Genomic DNA, 21,011 nt, shown 5'->3' with positions numbered 1-21,011 from the left:
GCACTTTTGAAAGAGGGTTCTGGGGCGGTGCTGTGGCATAGTGGGCACCGGTTTGAGTCCCAGCTGCTCCACTTCCAATCCAGCTCTCTGCTGTGACCTGGGAAAGCAGAGGATGGCCCAAGTCCTTGGGCCCCTGCACCCATGTAGGAGACCCAAAGGAAGCTCCTGGCTTCAGATGGGCACAGCTCCAGCTGTTGCAGCCAACTGGGGAGTGAACCAGTGCATGGAAGATTCTCTCTCTCTCTCTCTCTCTCTCTGCATAACTCTTTCAAATAAATAAATCTTACACTAACTGATAGAATCAAAAAGGGAGAGAATGATCCAACATGAGAAGCAGGATACACAGCAGACTTATAGAATGGCAGATGTCCTAAATAGCACTCTGGCCTCAGAATCAGCCCTTCAGGCATTCGGATATGGCTGAAGAGCCCATGAGAGTATTTTAGGCATGGAAAGCCAAGACACTCTGGAAAAAAAAAAGAAGACCTAAATGAAAGATCTCTGTGAGTGAGATCCCAGTGGAAAGAATGGGGCCATCAAGAAGGAGGTACCTTTCTCTGAAGGGAGGAGAGAACTTCCACTTTGACTATGACCCTGTCAGAATAAGATCAAAGTTGGCAAACTCAAAAGGCTTCCATAGCCTTGGCAACTCATAACTGGAGCCTAGGGAGATTACTGACGCCATAAACAAGAGTGTCAAATTGTTAAGTCAACAACAGGAATCACTGTGTACTTACTTCTCATGTGGGATCTGTCCTTAATGTGTTGTCCAATGTGAAGTAATGCTATAACTAGTACTAAAACAGTATTCTACACTTTGTGTTTCTGTGTGGGTGCAAACTGATGAAATCTTTACTTAATATATACTAAATCGATCTTCTGTATATAAAATATTTGAAAATGAATCGATGTGAATGGAATGGGAGAGGGAGCAGGAGATGGGAGGGGTGTGAGTGGGAGGGAAATTATGGGGGGGGAAGCCATTGTAATCCATAAACTGTTTGAAAATTTATATTTACTAAATAAAAGTTAAAAAAGAAAGAAAGAAAGAAAAGAAAAGAAAGAGGGTTCTGGTTTTTTTTCCCAATATTCTCATTCTCTCCTAATAAGCATTGACTCCAAGGGCTGGCACAAGGAAGAGCACTTAAAACATGAAGTCCTACATGGTCCACCTCCCGTCAGGTGGCAGGGATGATTTTAGGAGGTTTCAGAAGATGTTCCCTTTGGAAAGTTCATTCCATCGTCCTGACTGTTGCTGGAGAGTCAGCTGGCATCACCCTGTCTATAATACTTTCCAGGTTTCTCTTTTCCTGAGTGAGAGAAGGCCCTGGGCACAGCACACACCATCCTCAACACGAGTAACATGGGAAATCTGAGATGCTGGTTGTTTTTTTGTTATCTTTGAAACAGTCCATAATATTCACACTTTTATAGAATCTGAAGGAACCTGAAAAGTTCATGGGACCCAGAATGAAAAGATAAATTCATTTTGGTCCCAACCATTTGGAAATTCACACATAGTACTTTTTGCTATACACATTTTCCATGAACTTCTTGAAAACCCTTCTATAATTCAGGATATTTTTTTTTCAATATATTCACAAAGTTGTTACATCATCATCATCATGACTACCTGGCTCTGGAATATTCCATCACCCCAGAAAGAAACTCTAGACCTAATCAACATTCACTCCCACTGGCTCTCCTGGCAGCCCCTGGTAACCCCAAATCTACTTCCTCTCACAAGAGTTGGCTTCCTGCGAACACTGGCTATAACAGGTCATCTGAGGTGCATGTCTGGCTTCTCTCACTTAGCACAGTACTTTCCAGGACCCGCTCTGCTTAGGCCTGTGCTAGCACTTGGTCCACTTGACAACTGGGTGATCTCCACGCAGGTGCTCTATCATTTCTCTTTGTCCACTCCTTAGTAGGTTCCCATCATTTGGCTCCCATGGTTAATGCCGTTGGGAATGTTTGCACGCACATGTCTGTGTAGACACGTGCTTTCATTTCTCTTGGGTATGAAGACAGGAGAGGAATTCCTGGGTCATACAGTAGTCTCTATGTAATTACTTTGTGGAATTACTAAACTGGTCTCTGAAATAATTGTAAAAATTTATATTCCCACCAGCAACAGAAGCTGGCTCCAATTTCTCCACATTCCCAGCAATACTTGCTATTCTTTGTCTTTTTTGTTAAAGTCACTTTAGTTGGTGTAATCAATGCATTCTTTTTTTTTTTTTTTTTTTTGACAGGCAGAGTGGACAGGGAGAGAGAGAGAGAGAGAGAGAGAGAGAGAGAGAGAGAGAGAAAGGTCTTCCTTTGCTGTTGGTTCACCCTCCAATGGCCGCCACAGCCGGCGTGCTGCAGCCGGCGCACCGCACTGATCCGAAGGCAGGAGCCAGGTGCTTATCCTGGTCTCAGATGGGGTGCAGGGCCCAAGCACTTGGGCCATCCTCCACTGCACTCCCGGGCCACAGCAGAGAGCTGGCCTGGAAGAGGGGCAACCGGGATAGAATCCAGCGCCCTGACCGGGACTAGAACCCGGTGTGCCGGCACCGTAAGGCGGAGGATTAGCCTGTTGAGCCACGGTGCCAGCCTCAATGCATTCTTAATAGGCACTGTTTATTTGTGCCTAGAGATGGCAAATGTCCAGTTACACTAGAGACAAAGTTTCGTTTTTGAGAATCAATTCATGTTAGTCAAAAATACAATCAATTTCAAGGAAAGTATTAACTATATAGGAATACCTATATATATTAAAATATAGGAGTACCAGTCCTACAAATTATTTGAACATCTAAAGGAAACTGGTGCCTAGGACATGGCTGTGTGGTCCTGTAATGGGGTTTATGTACAGATCCTGGACCTGAGGTCATATGTAAAAACCGTGCAACTATGCAGACATTCGGGGGCAGACCTGAGACAAGAGTACGGACTTCACAACTCCCAAGTAGGATGCTTTCTAGAACTTTCTAGAATGGTATGGGAAATTTAGATGTACCCATCAGCAAGTTTTTAAAGGTGGGCCAGGACAATTCCCGCCCTAGAGAAAGAAACACTGTATGGTTTTCTTTATAATTCGATCCCCACCTTACTCCTCTGTGGGGTTCAATACAAGAAACACAGCACTGAGCAAGCAGCAGACATGGCCAGCCTGAAGCCGGCACCTAGTGGGGCCTGAGCCTCATCCATTGTGCATCCTCTGCTGGCATTCACCTGGGAACCGGGAAGGGCTACGCACCCCCAGGGCAGCACACCATTCTGTCCAGGACGGGGTGACACAACTTCTGAGCTCAGAACCTGCAGCCTTCAGTCTCCTCTCTCGGAGAGGAGCTTTGGGGGCAGGGCCAATTTCTCCTGTCCAGTTTGGACCATGTGGAAAGATTTCAATGACATTACCCTGCAGGGTGCAGGTGACCTCCTAGGAGAGGCAGTGTGTCTTCTTCGACACAGAAGCCAGGAAGGCACAAAGCTACAAAGTCACAGCTGTGACTTTCTCAAATCTCTCTCTGCTATGGGGAGGAGGCTTCGAGAGTCCACTGGAAGTCACCAACCACCCCCACTGCAAGGCCATAAGCTCATGGTCTGACGTATGCTTTACCGGGAAATTCCAAGCCACCCTATGTCAACATCCCATGCCCGTGAATCACTCGGCAGGTGCCCTTCTTCCTTCCTCAAACTCAGAGAGTAGCAGCAGAGCCAACAGGGAGGGTCACTGTGGGCTTTTCCTGAGGTTGGAAAATCCTCGGCAGCAGATCAGAAAAAAAGACAGCTGCTGGCAGCCGAAAATGCCTTGCCTGGGCCTGAAGATCAAGTGACAGAGTGTGGCGTTTCCATGGCACTCCCAGAAACAGGTGCTCCCAAGCCCTGGAAGAGCACATTCCCTGCTCCACAGCAACTCAGCTGTTCCCAGCGGACGTGGGAATTGAGAGCACCAAGGAGTTAGGCCCCGGGTGTCTCCAAGACAAACCCAGGAAGCGAAAAAAGAGGAGTGAGCCCAGGAGAGAAGGATCTCAGGACGAGGCAGGATGCGAGCCCAGTATCATGACCACTGTCTCCATGAATTACTCTTTCTTCCCTCCCACGTCATTTTCTTCACACCACCCACTGCTACGTGTAATCAGCTCATGTGTCGCCACAGTTGTTATGGTCTTTGGTTTGCCTCTTTCCTCTACCAGAACACAAGTTCCATTAAGGAAGGCATCGTGACTTTATGTCCTGAATGGTGACCACGGCGCCCTGCCTGTAGCAGGTGCTCAACACATGTCCGAAGAAGAATGAAAGGAATGAATTCATCAGCTACTGCACAGCGATCTTTGCTATGACCGTCAATGTACAACCATTTCCCTCTATTTTACACACGAGTAAATGGAGGCACAGAGAAGTAAACTGACCTACTCAAGGTCAAAGCGAAGAGGGAGTGAGGCTGGCTCTGGAGCCCATGTCAGTCTGAATCCAGATTCCCAAGTTGTTCCCCATTGTCATAAACAACAAAAGTGAGAGAACCAGCCCCCAGGGACTGTCCCTATGTCCACTAAGACAAAATCAAGGAAAACCAGCCAGCCCTAGGACAGGACCCGCCTGTGATGGACAACCCAGTCCTGGAGCACACGGCTCACCAGATGTCGCTCACAGCTTTGGGACAGCGAGACTTCCTAAAGCACCCAAGACTTGATCAACCCCCATGCTCCAGCAGCTTCAGCTGTAGCCACAGGATGCATTTTTTGGGTTGTTAACAATTAAATACAGATGCTGCCCTCCCTGATCGCAACATGAGTTGTCAGACCCACAGGCAACCTTCTACAATCCCCATGCTTCTCCCTGTCTTTCATAAGTGTTTTGAATTTCAGTCTTTCCGATGCTCCATACAATGGCCCGCCTCTCAGGGCAGTCTATGCAGATCAAAGAAATGGCAGCAGGAGGGAGGGGTCCTCAGCAGCCAGCCCAGGAGCCAGGGGCACGGTGGGGCTGGCAGTCTCCACTGGGGTGCACACTGGCTGTCTTTCCTCTTCCTTGTTTTGCCCCATGGAAGGCCACTTGGCCATTCTCCATCCAGCTTCCAGGGGAATCTGTTCAAAAATACAAAGTCATATCTGATGCTGTCCTCCTTGGGACTCCCCTGGGGCTTTCTGCCTACCTTGGACCAAATCTGAATTCCTGACAACATCCTGGAGGCTGGATGGGATCTCCTCACCGACTCTTCCCCTTTCCTACCAGGTCCCAGCCACACCGAGCACCCCTGTCTTCCCCAAACATGTCCGTCTCATTTCACGTTCGGGCTTCTGCGTGTTCCCTCTGCTTGGAAGGCTTTCCTCTACATCAGAACTTCACACAGCCGGACCCGACCTGCCCATGCCATCGGAGCTCACATTCCACCTTCCACTAGCCAAAACAGCCCTCTCTTTGCCTATCATGCAACCTGTTTTATTTTCTTCACAGCACTTCACACCAACTGAAGTCCTCCTGGTTATCTGACCGCATGTTCCTACTTGTAGACAGGTGGTCTTACCGGCACCTGCAACTGTATTGCCTGGCATCATAGCATCTAGCCCATACCTGTCATCTAGCACACCGGCTAGACCTTTACAAAAGGGACATTTAGAGAATCAATGGGCCCATGTGGAAACCAAGCTCCTCTGCCTCTGAATTTTCATGCTGCCCCCTCCCTAGCCTCTGAGGTTCTTAGGGTCAGATATGGAGATGAAGCTGGAAGAACATTAACTGGTTAAGTCACTGACTGGAGGGAAAGCCTTTTAGGTTTTCTGTGCGCATCTCGGCGAGGGCTGGCTGACACATCTCATCCTAATGCCATTGGCAAGCCCAGTCCGTGACTCCTTTCTCCTATCTATAAAGGGAAAATGTTATACTTTTAGGACTTAAGGGAATTAGGAGGAGGATTTAGTTTTTAAGAGAGAAAGCAAAGTCATTTAAATTGAAAACTGATCTTGGGCCTTAGCCGTGCATCTGGTTTGCAAGGAGAAATCTCCGGGCAGGCGTGATGAGAGCTGACAATGCAAGTGCGGGCTGTCTCCCGGGCTCACTGCCTGATCGAAGCCTGCCAGGAAGATGTCCTGGTCTCCTGAGAGGCTTGGTTTGTAACCCAAGGTTTAGTCCTAAAATGATCACGCGTGTCAGTAGGCCTCGACGAGATCATTTTGCGCCCCAAGAACCACAGGAGCAGCCACACTTCCAACAGGGTCTTAGGGTTTTTCTCTTCTTCAATGGGAAGCCCATCTCCCAGGGGCCCCATTTCATGGAACGCACAGGGAATCTGGAAGCAGCTGCCAACCAGGCACGGCTGCCCCTGGACTGTGTGGTGGACTCCTGTCCTGTACCCCCGCCTGTCTGTCGTGTTTTTGGTGATCCACTCACAGAGGCCATCAGCGAGTGCCTTGTCGTGACCAGATGGAAGGGATGAGAAGCAGCCTGTGGAGAGGACGAGGCCGCCCTCGTCTTTCTGTGCCCATAAACAAGGACATTCTCAAGTTAAAAAAGTCACTTTTCTATTTTTAAAAACCTTTTCATTGAAAGAGGAAAAGCTGGTTGCAAGTGATAGAAATCTTTATGTACCGAATGCGAGCAGGAGAACTTTGTGGGAGAGGATAGATGTGCCTAAAAAAGACCTTAGATACCTACAGTGGTTTGTGACGGTTCTTTCTAGGTGGCGGGTCATGGTTTACGTGTGTATGTGACACGTGCGTATCTCTCTGTATAGGTGCTGCTACTTTTCTGATTCACAGAATTTATTTTGTATTTAGCCCACATTACTTTATATATATATATATATATATAAACTTTATATTATATATATTATATATATAAAAACTTTATATTTATATTTATATAAAGTTTATATATAAACTTTATATATATAAAAAGTTTTATGTATTTATTTACTTGAAAGGCAGAGAGACAGAGAGATATCTTCCACCTGCTGGTTCACTCCGTTAAATGCTGACAACAGCCAGGGCTGAGCCAGGCTAAAGCTGGAAACTTAATCTGGGTTTCCCACAAGGCCCACAAAATAAAACTTCTGTTGACAAGAAGTCAAAAGGAGGCAAGATGCTTAAACCAAAAACCAAACGAAATGCCTACTTGTGAACACTGGCACCAGTGTGGAACTTCCTCCAGGCAGAAGGCCCTGTGTGCGAAGTCCCAGCTTTGCACGTAGAGGTGGGGTCTGCTGAAGCCACTGATGAACCCTACAAGCCCCATTTCATGGAGTCCTAATGCCTTGGAACAATCCTTATCCCGCCGCACTTTCTACGGCACTGTTCCGTAAAACTCCCAAAGGGCCTCAAGCGTATTGGCATCTTGGGGCATAGTCCACGGACCCAAAGATTAAGATGTATGACAAGTGCAGCTGGGCTCATGCGATCCTTTGCTGGGACCCTGAAGTCAGAATGGAGACACAAGGCACGGAGGCTGGCTGTGTCTGAAGCTGAGTCACTGTGGTGCAACAGTGCGGACCAGATTTTTCAACCGTGGCATGATAAAGACTTTGAGCCAGGAAACGCTCCATCTTTTTGGGTAGTTTCATCTGTCCTGTGCACTGTAGGATGCCAATTCGTCCTTCTCTCCAGCCGTGACCACCAAAATCTATATCTCGACACTGCCAAATGCCCCTCCCAGGCAAAATTCACCCCAGGACTGAGAACCACTGACTTGGAAAGACTGACCCTGAGTGCTGCGTGCTGAGGTCCCCAGGCTTGCCTGCCTATGCGTGCTTTCCTTGGCTCTTTTAAAAAAAAAAAATTCCTTTTTTAATCTAAGAGCATCTGTGCCTTTCATTGTTTATGCTATCTTTAAAAAAAAAAAAAGAGTAAACACACACACACTTCTCTTCTTTGTTCTTAGCTAGCCAGAATTGAGTTCTGTTCTTTCCACCAAAGGAATCCTAACACAAATACACACTTGCAAGCATCCTCTTTGGTTTTTTCACATTCAAATGGTGCAGAGCCTCTGTCCTCATTCAAGGCACAGTAAGCCATGCAGTCCTCATCTCCACACAAATGGCTTGCAGGAAGCTCCTTGGGGATGCTTGAAATGGACCTCCCTGTGTCAGTAACAAGCCCCCTCCTGAGGAACCGAGATGGCAGGGGGTGTCCTTCCCTCTGTAGGAGGGTGGGGACCTGGTCTGTGCTCCAGTGGTTAGCACCAAGGCCAACACAGGAACCAGCTGGGAAGCCACAAAGCAGAAAGCTCATCAAACTCAAGTCCTGTCCCTCCCCAGAGTGTTCCTTAGTGAGGTTCTGACTCACGAGATCCAGATGCTAAAGAAAGCACCATGCAGGCTCACTAGGTTAATCCTCCGCCTGCGGCGCCAGCACACCGGGTTCTAGTCCCGGTTGGGGCGCCGGATTCTGTCCCGGTTGCCCCTCTTCCAGGCCAGCTCTCTGCTGTGGCCCAGGAGTGCAGTGGAGGATGGCCCAAGTGCTTGGGCCCTGCACCCCATGGGAGACCAGGAGAAGCACCTGGCTCCTGCCTTCGGATCAGCGCGGTGTGCCGGCCACGGCAGCCATTGGAGGGTGAATCAACGGCAAAAAGGAAGACCTTTCTCTCTGTCTCTCTCTCTCCCTGTCCACTCTGCCTGTAAAAAAAAAAAAAAAAAAAAAAAAAAAAAAAAAAAAAAAAAAAAAAAAACACCATGCAGACACATCTCTAAGCTGAACCCACGGCTGTTTGTGCTCTGCACACCCTCAGCCATGGAAGGCTCTTCATCCTTCCCGCCCACCCCATCGCCACGCAGCAAGTGGGAGCTCCAGTCCCGTACAAGGGAGACCGGTACGAGCCTCAGCCACCGATGACTGGCACTGTGGATGATGGGGACATGCGTTCACATCTGCTGGTTCCCCACACAAACCCTAGACCCTCTGGCAAGCTGCACCACGTCCCCGCACTAAGTCACAGTGGAAACTGTTTGCCAAAACACCAGGTGTGAAGCAGAACCCAGCTCATGAGAGTCCTGAAGCCCCCACCCAACTTCCCGGAGCACGCTACAGGCAAACACAGGGCTGCCCCTCTGCCGGAGGAGCCCATGGTGTGAAAACTGCCATCAGAGGGTCCGTGTCAATTTCATGTTTTCTGTCAAAATCTCCCAGGTAGCAGGCACCTACTCCTCCCCAGAACAAACGCTGAGCCGCTGAAGGGAGACAAAACACGGCACCTGCGTCACAGCAGAAGGCATCGCTGGCTAGCTGTCCCTGGCCCCCGGAGTAACTGACATGTTTGACAGACAGTGCTTGATTTGTGTTTACAGGGAAAGCAGAAAGTGCGTTTCCAGTAGGTTTAGACACCGATCACCAAAAAGAAGTTGTAAACAAAGCCACCAGGACCCATCCTGCAGTCCCCACCTGCCCTGTTGCACCATCCCCACCCCCTGTTTGATCTGCTCCCAGAGGAACCAGGCTTCCACCAGGGAACAAGACCTCCTGACAGTCAGCAGCAAGACAGAGGGAGGAACACTGATCAGAAATGACAGCGGCACAAATCCTGTTAGCCTTCAGCTCAGACCAGGTTGTGTGGTGAGAGATACGGTTGCTTCCCCTCGGAGCACGGGATTGGGCACAGGGGCTGCGGCCGATCACTGAGCTCCCTGGGAGCCCAGGCTGCAGAGCCCGCCTGCCATCTCCAGTCCCCAAGTGAGGGCAAACTGTTTCTCTGGGGCGAGTTTCAGTCTCTTTCTCTTTTTAAAATAGATCTTCCCAGGATGACTCCAAGTGGTAGAAATCATTTAGAGAAAATACCCAACGAGGTGGCTGCCCGCCACAGTTAAGAGCAACGGCAGAAATCACAATAATGAAATGAGGATTTCGTATTTTAAGAGAAAATGATTACATAATATATAATATCCTATGACAATCATAACGTAATTTGATATAATACAAATTGTATGTGTTTATAAGCATGTAATGCATAGTACACATACACACAGATGATATGCAACACGTAACTTGCTATCTAATATAATTTCCAATATTTATGAGCCCTTATCATAGGCCAGTCAACACCATAAGTGAGAACTGGCCCTAAGTACCCTACAGAGGAGGGCAATGCGTTTGGATTTCAGCACTTTGAACACAGCCATTCTACAGATGAGAAAACCGCTGTTTGACACTCACTTCCCAAAGGAGGCAGAGCTGAGCCTGGAACCCAGGCAGTCTGGCCCAGGGGCACACGCCCTCAGCCAGTATGCCGTCTTGGCTCCCACCGGTTGTAAACACTCTACACGGTTTCCATTACACAGCTGATGCTGGTTGGGGGCGCTGCAGGATGCCTGGAAATGAACTCGCAAACTTGTGTGCCGAGCAGATTCTAAGTACCAGGTGTGGTGCTATGGACTTGACAGGATTTGATTCCCTAATAACCACTCGGCCAAGTGAATCCTGCCCAGGAAGCCCACAAAGGTGGCAAGTGGTGCCCAGGCGGAGGCGTCTGGGATGGTGGTAGGAGATGAGGCCGGGAGCCCAAACCCCTACCTCATCCCGCTGCCTCTCTGCCTCTCTGATACTTCAGTCACACACTGCATGGACGATGCCTTGCACACGCCTCGGACACTGTAAATGCTGCAGGTGAGCACCTGCTGCTGTTGTTATAACTGAATGCAAAAAGCCCCAGCAGGTATTTTCTACCGAGAAGATGACGGAAATAGGAATTTACGATGCTGTCTGCTTGGGGTGGGGGTGGGGGTCCTCAACAAAACCCTTGCATGGCTGGTCAAGACCAGTTCCCAAGCTCAGCCGCCCTGCAGATAGTTCAGCGTGGCCACCTCTGTTGTCACCGTGCTTGCTGTATTTTGATCCACAGCAGGTCCCATGGACGCCCTGATGCACCAGGGCCTTCACACACCAGGACCTTGATGCACCAGGGTCTGCTGTGTCAGGACCCTGAGTGACTTGCAGCTCTGGTTTGTCCCCCAAGGCTCCCCACCAGCTGCCCAGTGCCAGGCTGCACTCACACATCCTCCCTGCCACCGGGCACTGACAGATGGGAGCTATTCTTATTATTTAACATTTATTAAGCACCCACAGTGTGCCAGGAGCTGCATGGAACAGGGGTGTGGGTGGTCCCAAAGAGTTTGTCCCCAGAAGGCTGTGGCCACATGGAAGGGAGGGGACAGGCTTCTCTCCCCACAACGAAGCCCATCCTTCCCTTCCTCCTACCTTTCAGCTTTGGTTCCCATTGCAGCATGTTCTGGGGGAGCAATTGCACCAAGATTTGGGCACGGGTTCAGTACGATTGATGGCTACAAAGCCTTCCTCATGCATATCGCGCAGCTCTAGCTCCCCACCACACTAGTTTAGGGAGTGGTGAGGGGATGGTGGACTTCACACCACCCAATGACATGGCTAAGGACATCAGACTCCATGGTGCTAAGTGCTTCCTCCTCACTGCTCGTCCTGACTGTAGCCCTACGCTGTCCAGCTATGTCAATCACAGGAGTTGTCAGTGGACACTGGGAATGTCCATCAGTAGCAGGTGCAGACAGATGTGACTGGCCCTTCCTTCAGCCTGCAGCATCTTCAGACATGAAAAGGAAAGTGCAGGAATCTGGGCCATCACAAACCAGCCATGACAACAGCAATGCTGCTGTCAGTTGTGGAGCTCCTATTGTGAATAGGTGCCGCTCAAATCCTCAAGGTTCCCTTTAGGCTTGGGTGTGCCCATCCCTCACTGTCAAGCTGACGCTAGAAGCTCGGGCGAAGATGCTGGCTCGGATGGATCTGAATGGACAGCCCAGTCCTGGGTGTCATCACGGAGGTAAGCAAAGGTCCCAGATGCCATCCTACTGAACTCCCTGGATCCTGACAATGACCTTGGGAGGCAGAGCATGCAGGGTTTTTGTTTTTAAATTCTCATTTTACAGACAAGAAAGTGCAGGCTCAGAGGAGGTCAAGGTCCTTGCCCAGTCACACAGAAAGCGGCAGTGCCAGATGTGGGTTTCTCTGCTCTCAATCCTGTCCTGATTTACTTAACTGTGTTGTCTCACGAGGTGCGAAGACAGAGCTCCTCAGAGAGCAGCAGCTCCGAGAACAATGGCACGCACACACCACCTGCTCCTCGGCGCCCAGTCCGTCTCACCCTTAGGAGACCGGCAGTAAAGGAAGAGTGGAGGGAGGCTACTTCCTCCTGTTATCTGTTGAACTCCCCACTTCATTCTGAGCCAGATGCAGTCAGGGAGGTGGGTGAAGGCAGAACTAAGCCTCCGCCCCCCAGAAAGAGAGCTCTTGTTGTCCTCTTCCCATTCCACAAACAAAACAAATACAAATGGCTGTGGCCTTGAACGTGGGAGAGAGGATGGAGAACCCGTTTCCGGGAAGCACCCTGCTGGTGGAATCTGCCCTGAGTGTCCAGGCCAGCAGCATCAGGAACTCTCAGTGTGAAGTCAGGTGGATGGGGAGGAAATGAAGGAGTTTCACCTTCCAGGGATTGGGCTAAGCTCTGACTTCACTGTCAACGTGTGGTCCTCTATGAGTCTGCTGAGGACGGATGCAGGACCCTCGTGCTGTCCATGTCTCCAAAGCTTGGACAAGAACTTGACACAGAACCCATGATCAATAAGTATTTTAATGAATGAATTACTTCCACAGGGCCTTTGCCTTCTACCTTCATGAGCCTGAAGAATTCAATCTAGACTCTGGCCGCTGCTGAAGACAACGGTCCCGGTTGCCCAGAGGAAAAGACCTCCAGTGTATTGAGTTCTCTGTTTCTGAACACCTCTTAAGGCTCAGCAGTTAATCAAGTGGACACACCAGCTCCCTGCGTGCGGGTGGGATGTGTGTGTGATAGGTCTATCTTTAGGCAGGAGAGAAACATAAATAGGGGTGAAGATCTCCATCATAAATCACCCAGGGAAAGCACTTACCCAAAACAACCTTTAAAAGACAGGGAGGGGAGCTCTGCCCCAGCACCAAAGGCTTAGGCCGCTGAGCAGCAGGGCAGCAAAGTAGAGTGTGAAATCCGCAGGTCTTCCAAGCCTCCGTGCCCTGTGCCAACACATTATAAAAAGCACACTTGCTGATATAGCATGCCTTTAAAATGATCAAAATGACAGATGGCCATGCAGAAACACATCCTTTTTATAGGACTGATATTAATCAGAAGGGATTGACAGGGTCCCTTTAATCTTTTAATTTAAAAAGTACATTTCTATAAAAGAGAACGGAGCAAGTTGCTAGCATCTCCAAGTGTTTCGGGACGACGCAAGGTCCATGTTATTTCAAACTTAACAGCTACAGGGCTCTGTGTTTTTCTCTATGTATTTATTTCTATCTTTTTATCTGCTGCCAATACAAAAGAGAAGCGGAGTGGCTGCATAATGTGCAGAACCCAATCTTGCCTCAATTACTGGTTGCTGGATATTCTTTCCCGACCGCTTTGCCTTTCCTAGATTATGGTGTCTAATCTGTGAAAGGAGGAGACAGCCCCAGTACGCCCCAAGGGGAGGCACTGCTGTAGACAGTCAGGTGAGATTCCGAATCAGAGCCGTGTCTGCCTTTGGTAAATCTGATCGTCATTGCAGACACCAGGTGAACGGCAAGGCAGTACAATTTCTGGATAAATATAACCCAAAGAAACAGGCGAGCAAGATAATTCAGATCAGAAACTCACCGCCAAACTCACCAAAGTGCAGACTCTGGGAGAAAAAAGCGCCTATGTCGATGTTGCTGGTGAGAACCCAGTGCTTGCCTGTCCAATAGCCCATTTTGGTGAGAAGACCCCGATCTGTCCCCTGTCCCAGTCCATAGCGCATCTGGAGGACCAGCCTGGGATGATCCGTGTAGAGCCAGCTGGGACTGCAACATCAGCCCAGGAGCTGGCTCTCTGCAAACTGCCCTGCAACAGCTGTGGGCGACTTTTCTAAGACAAGGTGAGGTGCAAACCTGGCGGTATCGGTGACCATCCGGGACAAGGTGTGCTTGTGAATGCAGACCAAGCAGAGGCAACCCCACGGTGCAATGGAAAGGAGGAGCCGGGGGCAGTCACAGCCTCTGGATCCAACTGTGCCTGAAGCTGGACCTCCAACCAATGTGACTGCTGTTTTTCTCATGCAAGAGGCCTTACTAAACACTGCACCCCCCTATTTCTCTCTGCAGAATAACATGGCCTACATATGTAATACATACCCCTACATACGGACACACATATAAATACAGGCATATGTACGTGCGTGTATGTGCCAGACTTTCCCATACACTATGACATAAGCTTCCTGTGCGAAAGGCTTATGCATATTTTCGAACCTCATTGCTCACTCCGGCTCTCAGGCTGGTACACAGTAGGTGCCCAGTAAATCATTGCCGAACGAAGAGGAAACGGACTGCGTTGGAAGCTCAAGCTAGGCACTTCTGTGTTCACGCGGTAGCCCAGAAAACGGAGGCTTGCGGAGGTTAATTGACAAGCCCAGGGCCACACGCTTAGTAAATGTCAGAGCCAATACATCAACCTGGACCTGCTTGACTCCGAACTCCCCCTGCCACCTCCCCGGCTCTTTAATTTAGTCCGCTGTTGACACGGCCTCTTTGGCAGTACAGAAAAGTCACTTAGTGACTGAGATGGAGCAGCCTCAAGGTAAGTGACACCACCAGCATTTCTAGCAGGCCTCCATTCTGATGTCTTTCCCAATCAACAGACATGCCAAATATGCAGATACCATCGCAGCGCCGCAATACCAGGATCGGAAAACGGATGCCGTCAGCCACGCAGCAAAACAAGTCACTTTTTTGAAGAGTTCCGTTGGTAATTTTCCAAATTACTTGCAAGTGCCCTCAATGTTTGTCTGGCTTTCTGTGGGGATGGTTACTCTGGGCTCATTGTTCAAAGCCCACACCTGGATAATCCCCAGTGTCACTGTATATGCAGACGCAGGTGTCTCAGAAAACACTTGGGAAGCCAGCAATGCTCATTTCTGCTTTGAAATGCACACTGCAGGGTTTGCTATCCACATCACAGAAGAATTAGTCATCACTTTGCGGCCACTGTCTAGCTCTGCAGGGTTTAAGTTGGAAAAGGGCCCTCAGGGAGCTGCCTACCTCGGAGGGACAGGATGGCAAAGGGCACCCAGGACACAATCCAGGAACTGCATGGTGACTACTGGATTCACAGCAGGAGGCCACGGAACCCATTCACACACGGGGCACAGGGACTCTGCGTTCAGGACTCCCATTGCTGCCGTTCCTCCTGGCCCTTCTGACCCATGCCTTTGCACTTTTGAGATCTGTGCTTCAACAACGTCAACCCCCCCCCACAGTGCCAGGAATGCAAGCAAGTCACTGAAGCCCATCCCAATGCCTCCAGCCAACACCAGGAGTTCACCCAAAGGTTTCTTTCCCTGTCCAGCCCACGCCGACCCGACCGCAGCTTTGGGCTTCCTCAAATATCACCTCTTCCCTTACAACCACCCTCTTCCCACATTTTTTTTAAAAACATTTTATTCCGGTTGCCCCTCTTCCAGGCCAGCTCTCTGCTGTGGCCAGGGAGTACAGTGGAGGATGGCCCAAGTGCTTGGGCCCTGCACCCCATGGGAGACCAGGATAAGCCCCTGGCTCCTGCCATCGGAACAGCGCGGTGCGCCGGCCGCAGCGGCCATTGGAGGGTGAACCAACGGCAAAAAGGAAGACCTTTCTCTCTGTCTCTCACTGTCCACTCTGCCTGTCAAAAAAAAAAAAAAAAAAACAAAACAACCTTTTATTGAATACACTATCCATACCAAGAAAAGCACATACGTGTACAGATAAATGAGGTTTTAGACCTCTAAGCACTCTCACAGCCAACACCAGAACTAAAAACACAACATTGCTGGTCTCCACTCTTCCCACCTCTCAACTGGTATTCAGTTCTGAACTGCTGCCCTGACTCACACATTGGAAAGGACGACACACTCTTCTTTCCTCTCCCATCTTAAAGCAGCAGCACCCAGCTAATCTCTGTCTGATGTTTCCTTAGGCACATGCACACTTACACCCTAACCTTGACAGCGAATGGGTGACAACGTGGCAAGCTTCCAGTCTGCTGGCATTGCCTGTGGTCTTGGGTGAGCTCTTGGTAGGTTTCGGGTGCTCCCAATGCAGACTGGGAGTCACAATGCTCAGCTGTCACTCCTGATCTAAGATCTCTGAGGTCCCCTGTGTTGTGAAATCCATATTTTGGGAGGTTTTCTTTACAGAAAGGTACTTCAATGGAAAATAATTATGTAAAACCCTCAGCAGAGCCTGGGACAACACCCTGAATCAAACACATAAATATTCCTAAAGCAAAATATATGAATATTCACATTAACTGGGATAAAGAAAATCTAAAAATAGCTGCACATCATTTCAGGTCAAGTTTTGTTCCCAAATGAGATTCGGTGCCAAACTTCCAAAAGAAATTGATTTTCAGAGCTTTTGGAACTTAGAATTACAGATAAGGGATGGTAGACCAAAATTGCCTAGCCTTATTAGGATTTCTGTGAAAATAAATTGAGATGAGAAACCTCCGTTTTTAGCACAGCGTCTAGGACACCAGAAAGCACTCAATGATTGCCTCTTATCTTTCTCTTCTATTGTCTTTATTTTAGTATAATAGGTTGGTATTTTAGTTCAGGGGTGACCAGCTGTTTTTCCCACTGGGTTGTGAATCTGCAAGTCAGTGGCTATGTCTCTCTCTGGTTTTCCTGGTATCTGGCACAGCGCCTGATGAAAGTGAGTGGTAGCTTTGGGATCCGCAAGGCGGGAAGGCCTACACTTCCGGGAATGGAGAGGCCTACTTCCAGGGAAGAAAGTCCTTGTCAAGGTCCCTGCGGGTGCCTAAAGGTCAACCAATGAGGATCAGACCTGCCTCAACCTTTAACCCGCATGCCCTGAATCTATAAAAAGAGCTCCCCCAATCTCTGACGCGCGACTTCCCTGGCCCCCGCTCTGTTGCTCTGTTGGGACAGGGGAACCTCGCCCAGGAGTGGAACCCCAATAAAAGCCTATGAATTAATCGATTCGTCTGCCTGGGAAGATCTGTTACAGGCCAGACACCTTACAGTGAGGTAGGCAGTGAATGCCTCGCTAAGCATGGTGAGGTGGATGTGGCTCCACTTACACTGTCCTCCATCCGGGAAAATGATAGTCTGACCGGTAATAACCTGTAAGCCTTGGATGAGATAGCATGGTTTCTCCAGTAGGAAGAACGATCCAGCCCCGTGTGGAGGCAGGTATCTGGATTCAAGCATGGGGGTCCAAACCCGCAACTCACAGCCAAGGTCTCACGAGACTCAAACACCAGCCGCCAACCAGCTCCATCAGCCACAAAGCCAGTGGTCTCATTCTACCATTTGGCGTTGTGTGACCGTGGTCTATGGCCTGGCACCTTCTGGACTCGGACTGAGTTTGCCAGCTGAGTTGACTTTGTTCGTTACTCCCTGGTTATTCAAGATGTCAATGGAAATTTAGAAACAAGCAACTAAGTTCCACAGGACTCTACATTGGCTCTTCTTAGGAGGCCAACATTGGGCTCTACACCAAGGGGAAAGGAGCCAATGTTTACACCATACATTTGGTTATTTTGCTTTTCTCCACGTTTCTTCTGTTTCTTAATACCCACGCGATAGTCCAAATTGGTTCAGCTCAGTCCACCATAGATATTCTCTAGTTCTCTACATTGCTAGAAGGTAGTTTTTTTTTTTTAATAGTTTTTAATTTTTTTTTAAATCAGGACACATACTCAACGCATTCAGACATAAAATAATGGGTTCAGGGGACCTGATAGGGAAAAGATCCTGATTTTCAAAGAAGGTAGAGATTAGGCTCAATGCTAACACCTGAATCCACTCCTGGAGCAGACAATGCTGTGGGAGTAACTTCCCTACAGTGATGAGTACTGGGAGACGCTGCGGCCAGCTCACAGCCGGCAGGACTAGGGGGCGTTCTCTTAAAGCCTGGTGAAGCAAAGGACTAGGAAACAGTTTAGTTTCCTCCAAGCAAGGGGACTAAAACAGGACAAGGCTGGTCTGAATTTGAAAAAGGGCACTTGAGAGTCTTCTGAAAAGGCAGCTCTCCTGCCCGTAGAACACGGGCTCTTGAGTTTGGAAAGCCCTCGAGAGGAACCCTCCAGTGCTGACACTGACAGCCCTGCCAGGCAGCCACGGGGCTCAGCTGCAACAACTCCAGCCTCCAGGAAAACACCACCAACTGTCGGAGGGCGCATTCTTTCACTCGGATCATTTCAATGTCTGGCTGATGACATGATTAAGGGGGTGACGGCACCTGCATCCCCAGGGGGAAAGTGCTTGCATCCTGTCTTGGTGAGTGACCTACAAGGTCAAGGAATCGGTAAGCTGCCTGATAGAGTCTTGGAGAGGCAGGGCAGTCAGGGTCAGAACATCAGCTGAAGGGGTGCGTGTGTGCGTGCGTGTAACAGAGAGTTTTCCCTTCCTTTGTTTTGCTCTTCCTCTCCTAGTAGTTGCTACTGCAGTGGGATGAATTTAGCTTCCGGATGTCAAAGGGTAGATAATATGGCCTGTCTCAGGAAGCCAGCAACAAGCTAGCCTCTCTCTTTCTCTCTCTCTCTCTCTCCACTCCCCACCTCTCTCTCTCTCTTTCTCTCTCTCTCTCTCTCCCGACCCCCTTTCACACAGGGAAAGGAGAGGAAGAAGATGGGGTACCTCCCAGCAGACAGGCTAGCAGACCCTCACTGAACTGCCCTCCTGACTTCCTGGTAGCCGGTTACCTACCAGAGGTGTTGTTTGGAAAAACAAAGTATGACCAGGTTAAGATTTGCCAAGTACAATCACTTGTTCCTTTGCAAAGTAACCGGGTATGTTTGTCAAACACTCTGCAAAGGAGGAAGAAATAGGGCCTCCCCAGTTTCTCAGCCGGCCCTTGCGTCTTCTCATCTATCACTGGGGTAATACGTCCAGAGTGGCATTTCGTAATGACAGCAACATTCCAGCAAATCGATAGTTATTTAATTCCCAACAAGCTCTCGAGTCCATTAAACCTGATTACATTCACCCATTTCAGTGGGTGCCGTTATTTTTCCTACACCGGCACTTAATCTATAACAGGAACTTATGAGAACTTTCAAAAGCAATTTCAGCATCAATCAGCAACAGAGTGAAGGGCACGATTTGCCTGTAATTATTTATCGGACGGGGCAGCAGAAGGTCTGACAGAACTCCAGCGCATGACCTTCACCCCAAGCTTCCAGGAGAAGCCAAAGGGCTGCTGCTTCCCGACGTGCTGCGAAGCCCTACTTCAGGAGAGAGGATCCTGCCACGTCAGCCTACATCTGCGAGGGAAGACGGAACGATTTCCACATTGCTAAGGACCACGGTTTCCAGGTGGCCCATTTATTTATAACACATAAGATTGAGAACACCCTCCACGCTGAGCAACATCGGTACATCCGGGGTGACAGAAGGTTGGGTGGTTATTTGCAATCATCTCTGAATGGCTGTAATCACCCAGGTTCTTACAGTTAACAAAAAGTACCAGCAACATTCAGAAAAGGAGGCAAAAAAAGAGACGAGTTTGACCAGAATCCTCTCCAGAAACTTGAATGAATGAATCTTGAGTCTTGTACAGTTTTTAAACACCAGGTGCTGGGGAGGGGAGGCACAGCACAAAGTTGAAAGGGCATGCTAAATATATTTCTTTTTCCTTTCCTGCCTATATGAGATACAGAACTTTTTACACAGGGATGGCTAGTCTCAGGGAAAAAAAAAAACAGACAATAATAGAAAAGCACCTGAATTTCCTGTCATGTTGGGTTCTACCTCTAGCAGATGTGAGTTTTCTGTACAATGTGTACCCAGAAGCCAACATCTGCTCAGGCAACACAGGGCCCCAGATTTCTTACTGGTCAACCATCCGCTCTACACAGAATCAACAGCCTCAAAAGTACAACCAACACCCATTTCAGTCTTCCACCCTCCGGCCATCACTGAGACATAAACAGGCCTGCGGGACTCCTAGCACAACCTCTGAACCTCACACGTTCACCCGCAGTAGAGTGTGCCTTCTTGCCTCGGAGCCAACCCTCAAACTCAGGGAGTGGGGAGCTTTCCCGGAAAACAGTGCACGCGCAGGCGTCACAGGAATTCATGCATATTTCAATGCTCCTTCCGTCTCCTGGGTTCAAGCTCTTAACCAGGTCACCTCATGATAAGTGACTTTGCCTCACGATCTCTGGGAGACTGAGACCCTCGGAAAGCTGGAAAAGAAGCCAATCCTTTGCCCTGTGGTCACCCTCCCGAAGCCAAGGCATGAATGCTAAGCAGCAGCCGGATCAATACAAGCAAATATAGCTCAACTACACCATTTATTCAGCCATGAGAGATGTCAATAGCCAGATTAGGGTGATCCATCTTTTTGATTTCCTACTGTCTTCTCACTGACTACGCGAGGGCTTTTTTCCTGTATTAAAAGTGTTTGCTTTCTCAACCATAAAAATTCCAATGATTACTCTGAGCACTCTGGAGTTAAGTTGCTTGCTGGCAGAGACCTTGAATTACCTGAATGAGTCCAGGAAAGTAGGGGGCTGCCGGAACAATCATAGGCACGCCATAGGGATGCACGAGAACTCCTTGAGACGCCAACATGTTTTAAGCGAGGGGCTGGTTCCTTCCGCAGCTCAACACATCAATGGAGAGAGAGGGGAAAAAAATCTATAGACCCAACTTCTTCCGAACTCTAGAGCTGAGAGCCAAATCGCTTCTGTCAGGAGCCAAGCGCTCATCAAGGCGGAGAGGGGAGAGAAAGAAAACCTACATCAGCAACTCTTAATGTGAAAGTTTTCTTCCCAGACGCGGACGAAGAGACACAGCAGCTGCAAAGTTGGAGCTACCAAAATGGAAGGCGCTATTTTGGGCACGGCTTGCCTAACATGACTAACCAAAGACTGCTCGTGAATTTAGTTCTGGGAGGCAGTTCGGGGGGGAGAGAGAGAGAGAGAGAGAGCAAAGACAGAGACAACCAGGTTATGAGACGCGGGTGTGGCCTGATGAATTTGGCCAAAAGGCGAGGGATAGGTCTGCGTGG

The 21,011-nt window shown here is 49.1% G+C and overlaps 1 protein-coding gene across 2 annotated transcripts in view; it reads right to left on the bottom strand.

Moving 5' to 3' along the window:
* Positions 1-20,645, bottom strand: part of RBFOX1 (RNA binding fox-1 homolog 1) — a 364,369-nt gene extending 343,724 nt beyond the window's left edge. For both annotated transcript variants that reach the window (XM_062180761.1, XM_062180760.1), the window contains exon 1: positions 20,486-20,645. In XM_062180761.1, the coding sequence (XP_062036745.1) occupies positions 20,486-20,572 (87 nt within the window). In that variant the 5' untranslated portion in view covers positions 20,573-20,645. The remainder of the gene's footprint in view (positions 1-20,485) is intronic.
* Between the last annotated feature and the right edge of the window lie 366 nt (positions 20,646-21,011).

The sequence above is a fragment of the Lepus europaeus genome, chromosome 21 (assembly GCF_033115175.1).
Source record: "Lepus europaeus isolate LE1 chromosome 21, mLepTim1.pri, whole genome shotgun sequence".
Classification (NCBI taxonomy): Eukaryota; Metazoa; Chordata; class Mammalia; order Lagomorpha; family Leporidae; genus Lepus; species Lepus europaeus.
This window is presented reverse-complemented; position numbering and strand designations above follow the sequence as displayed.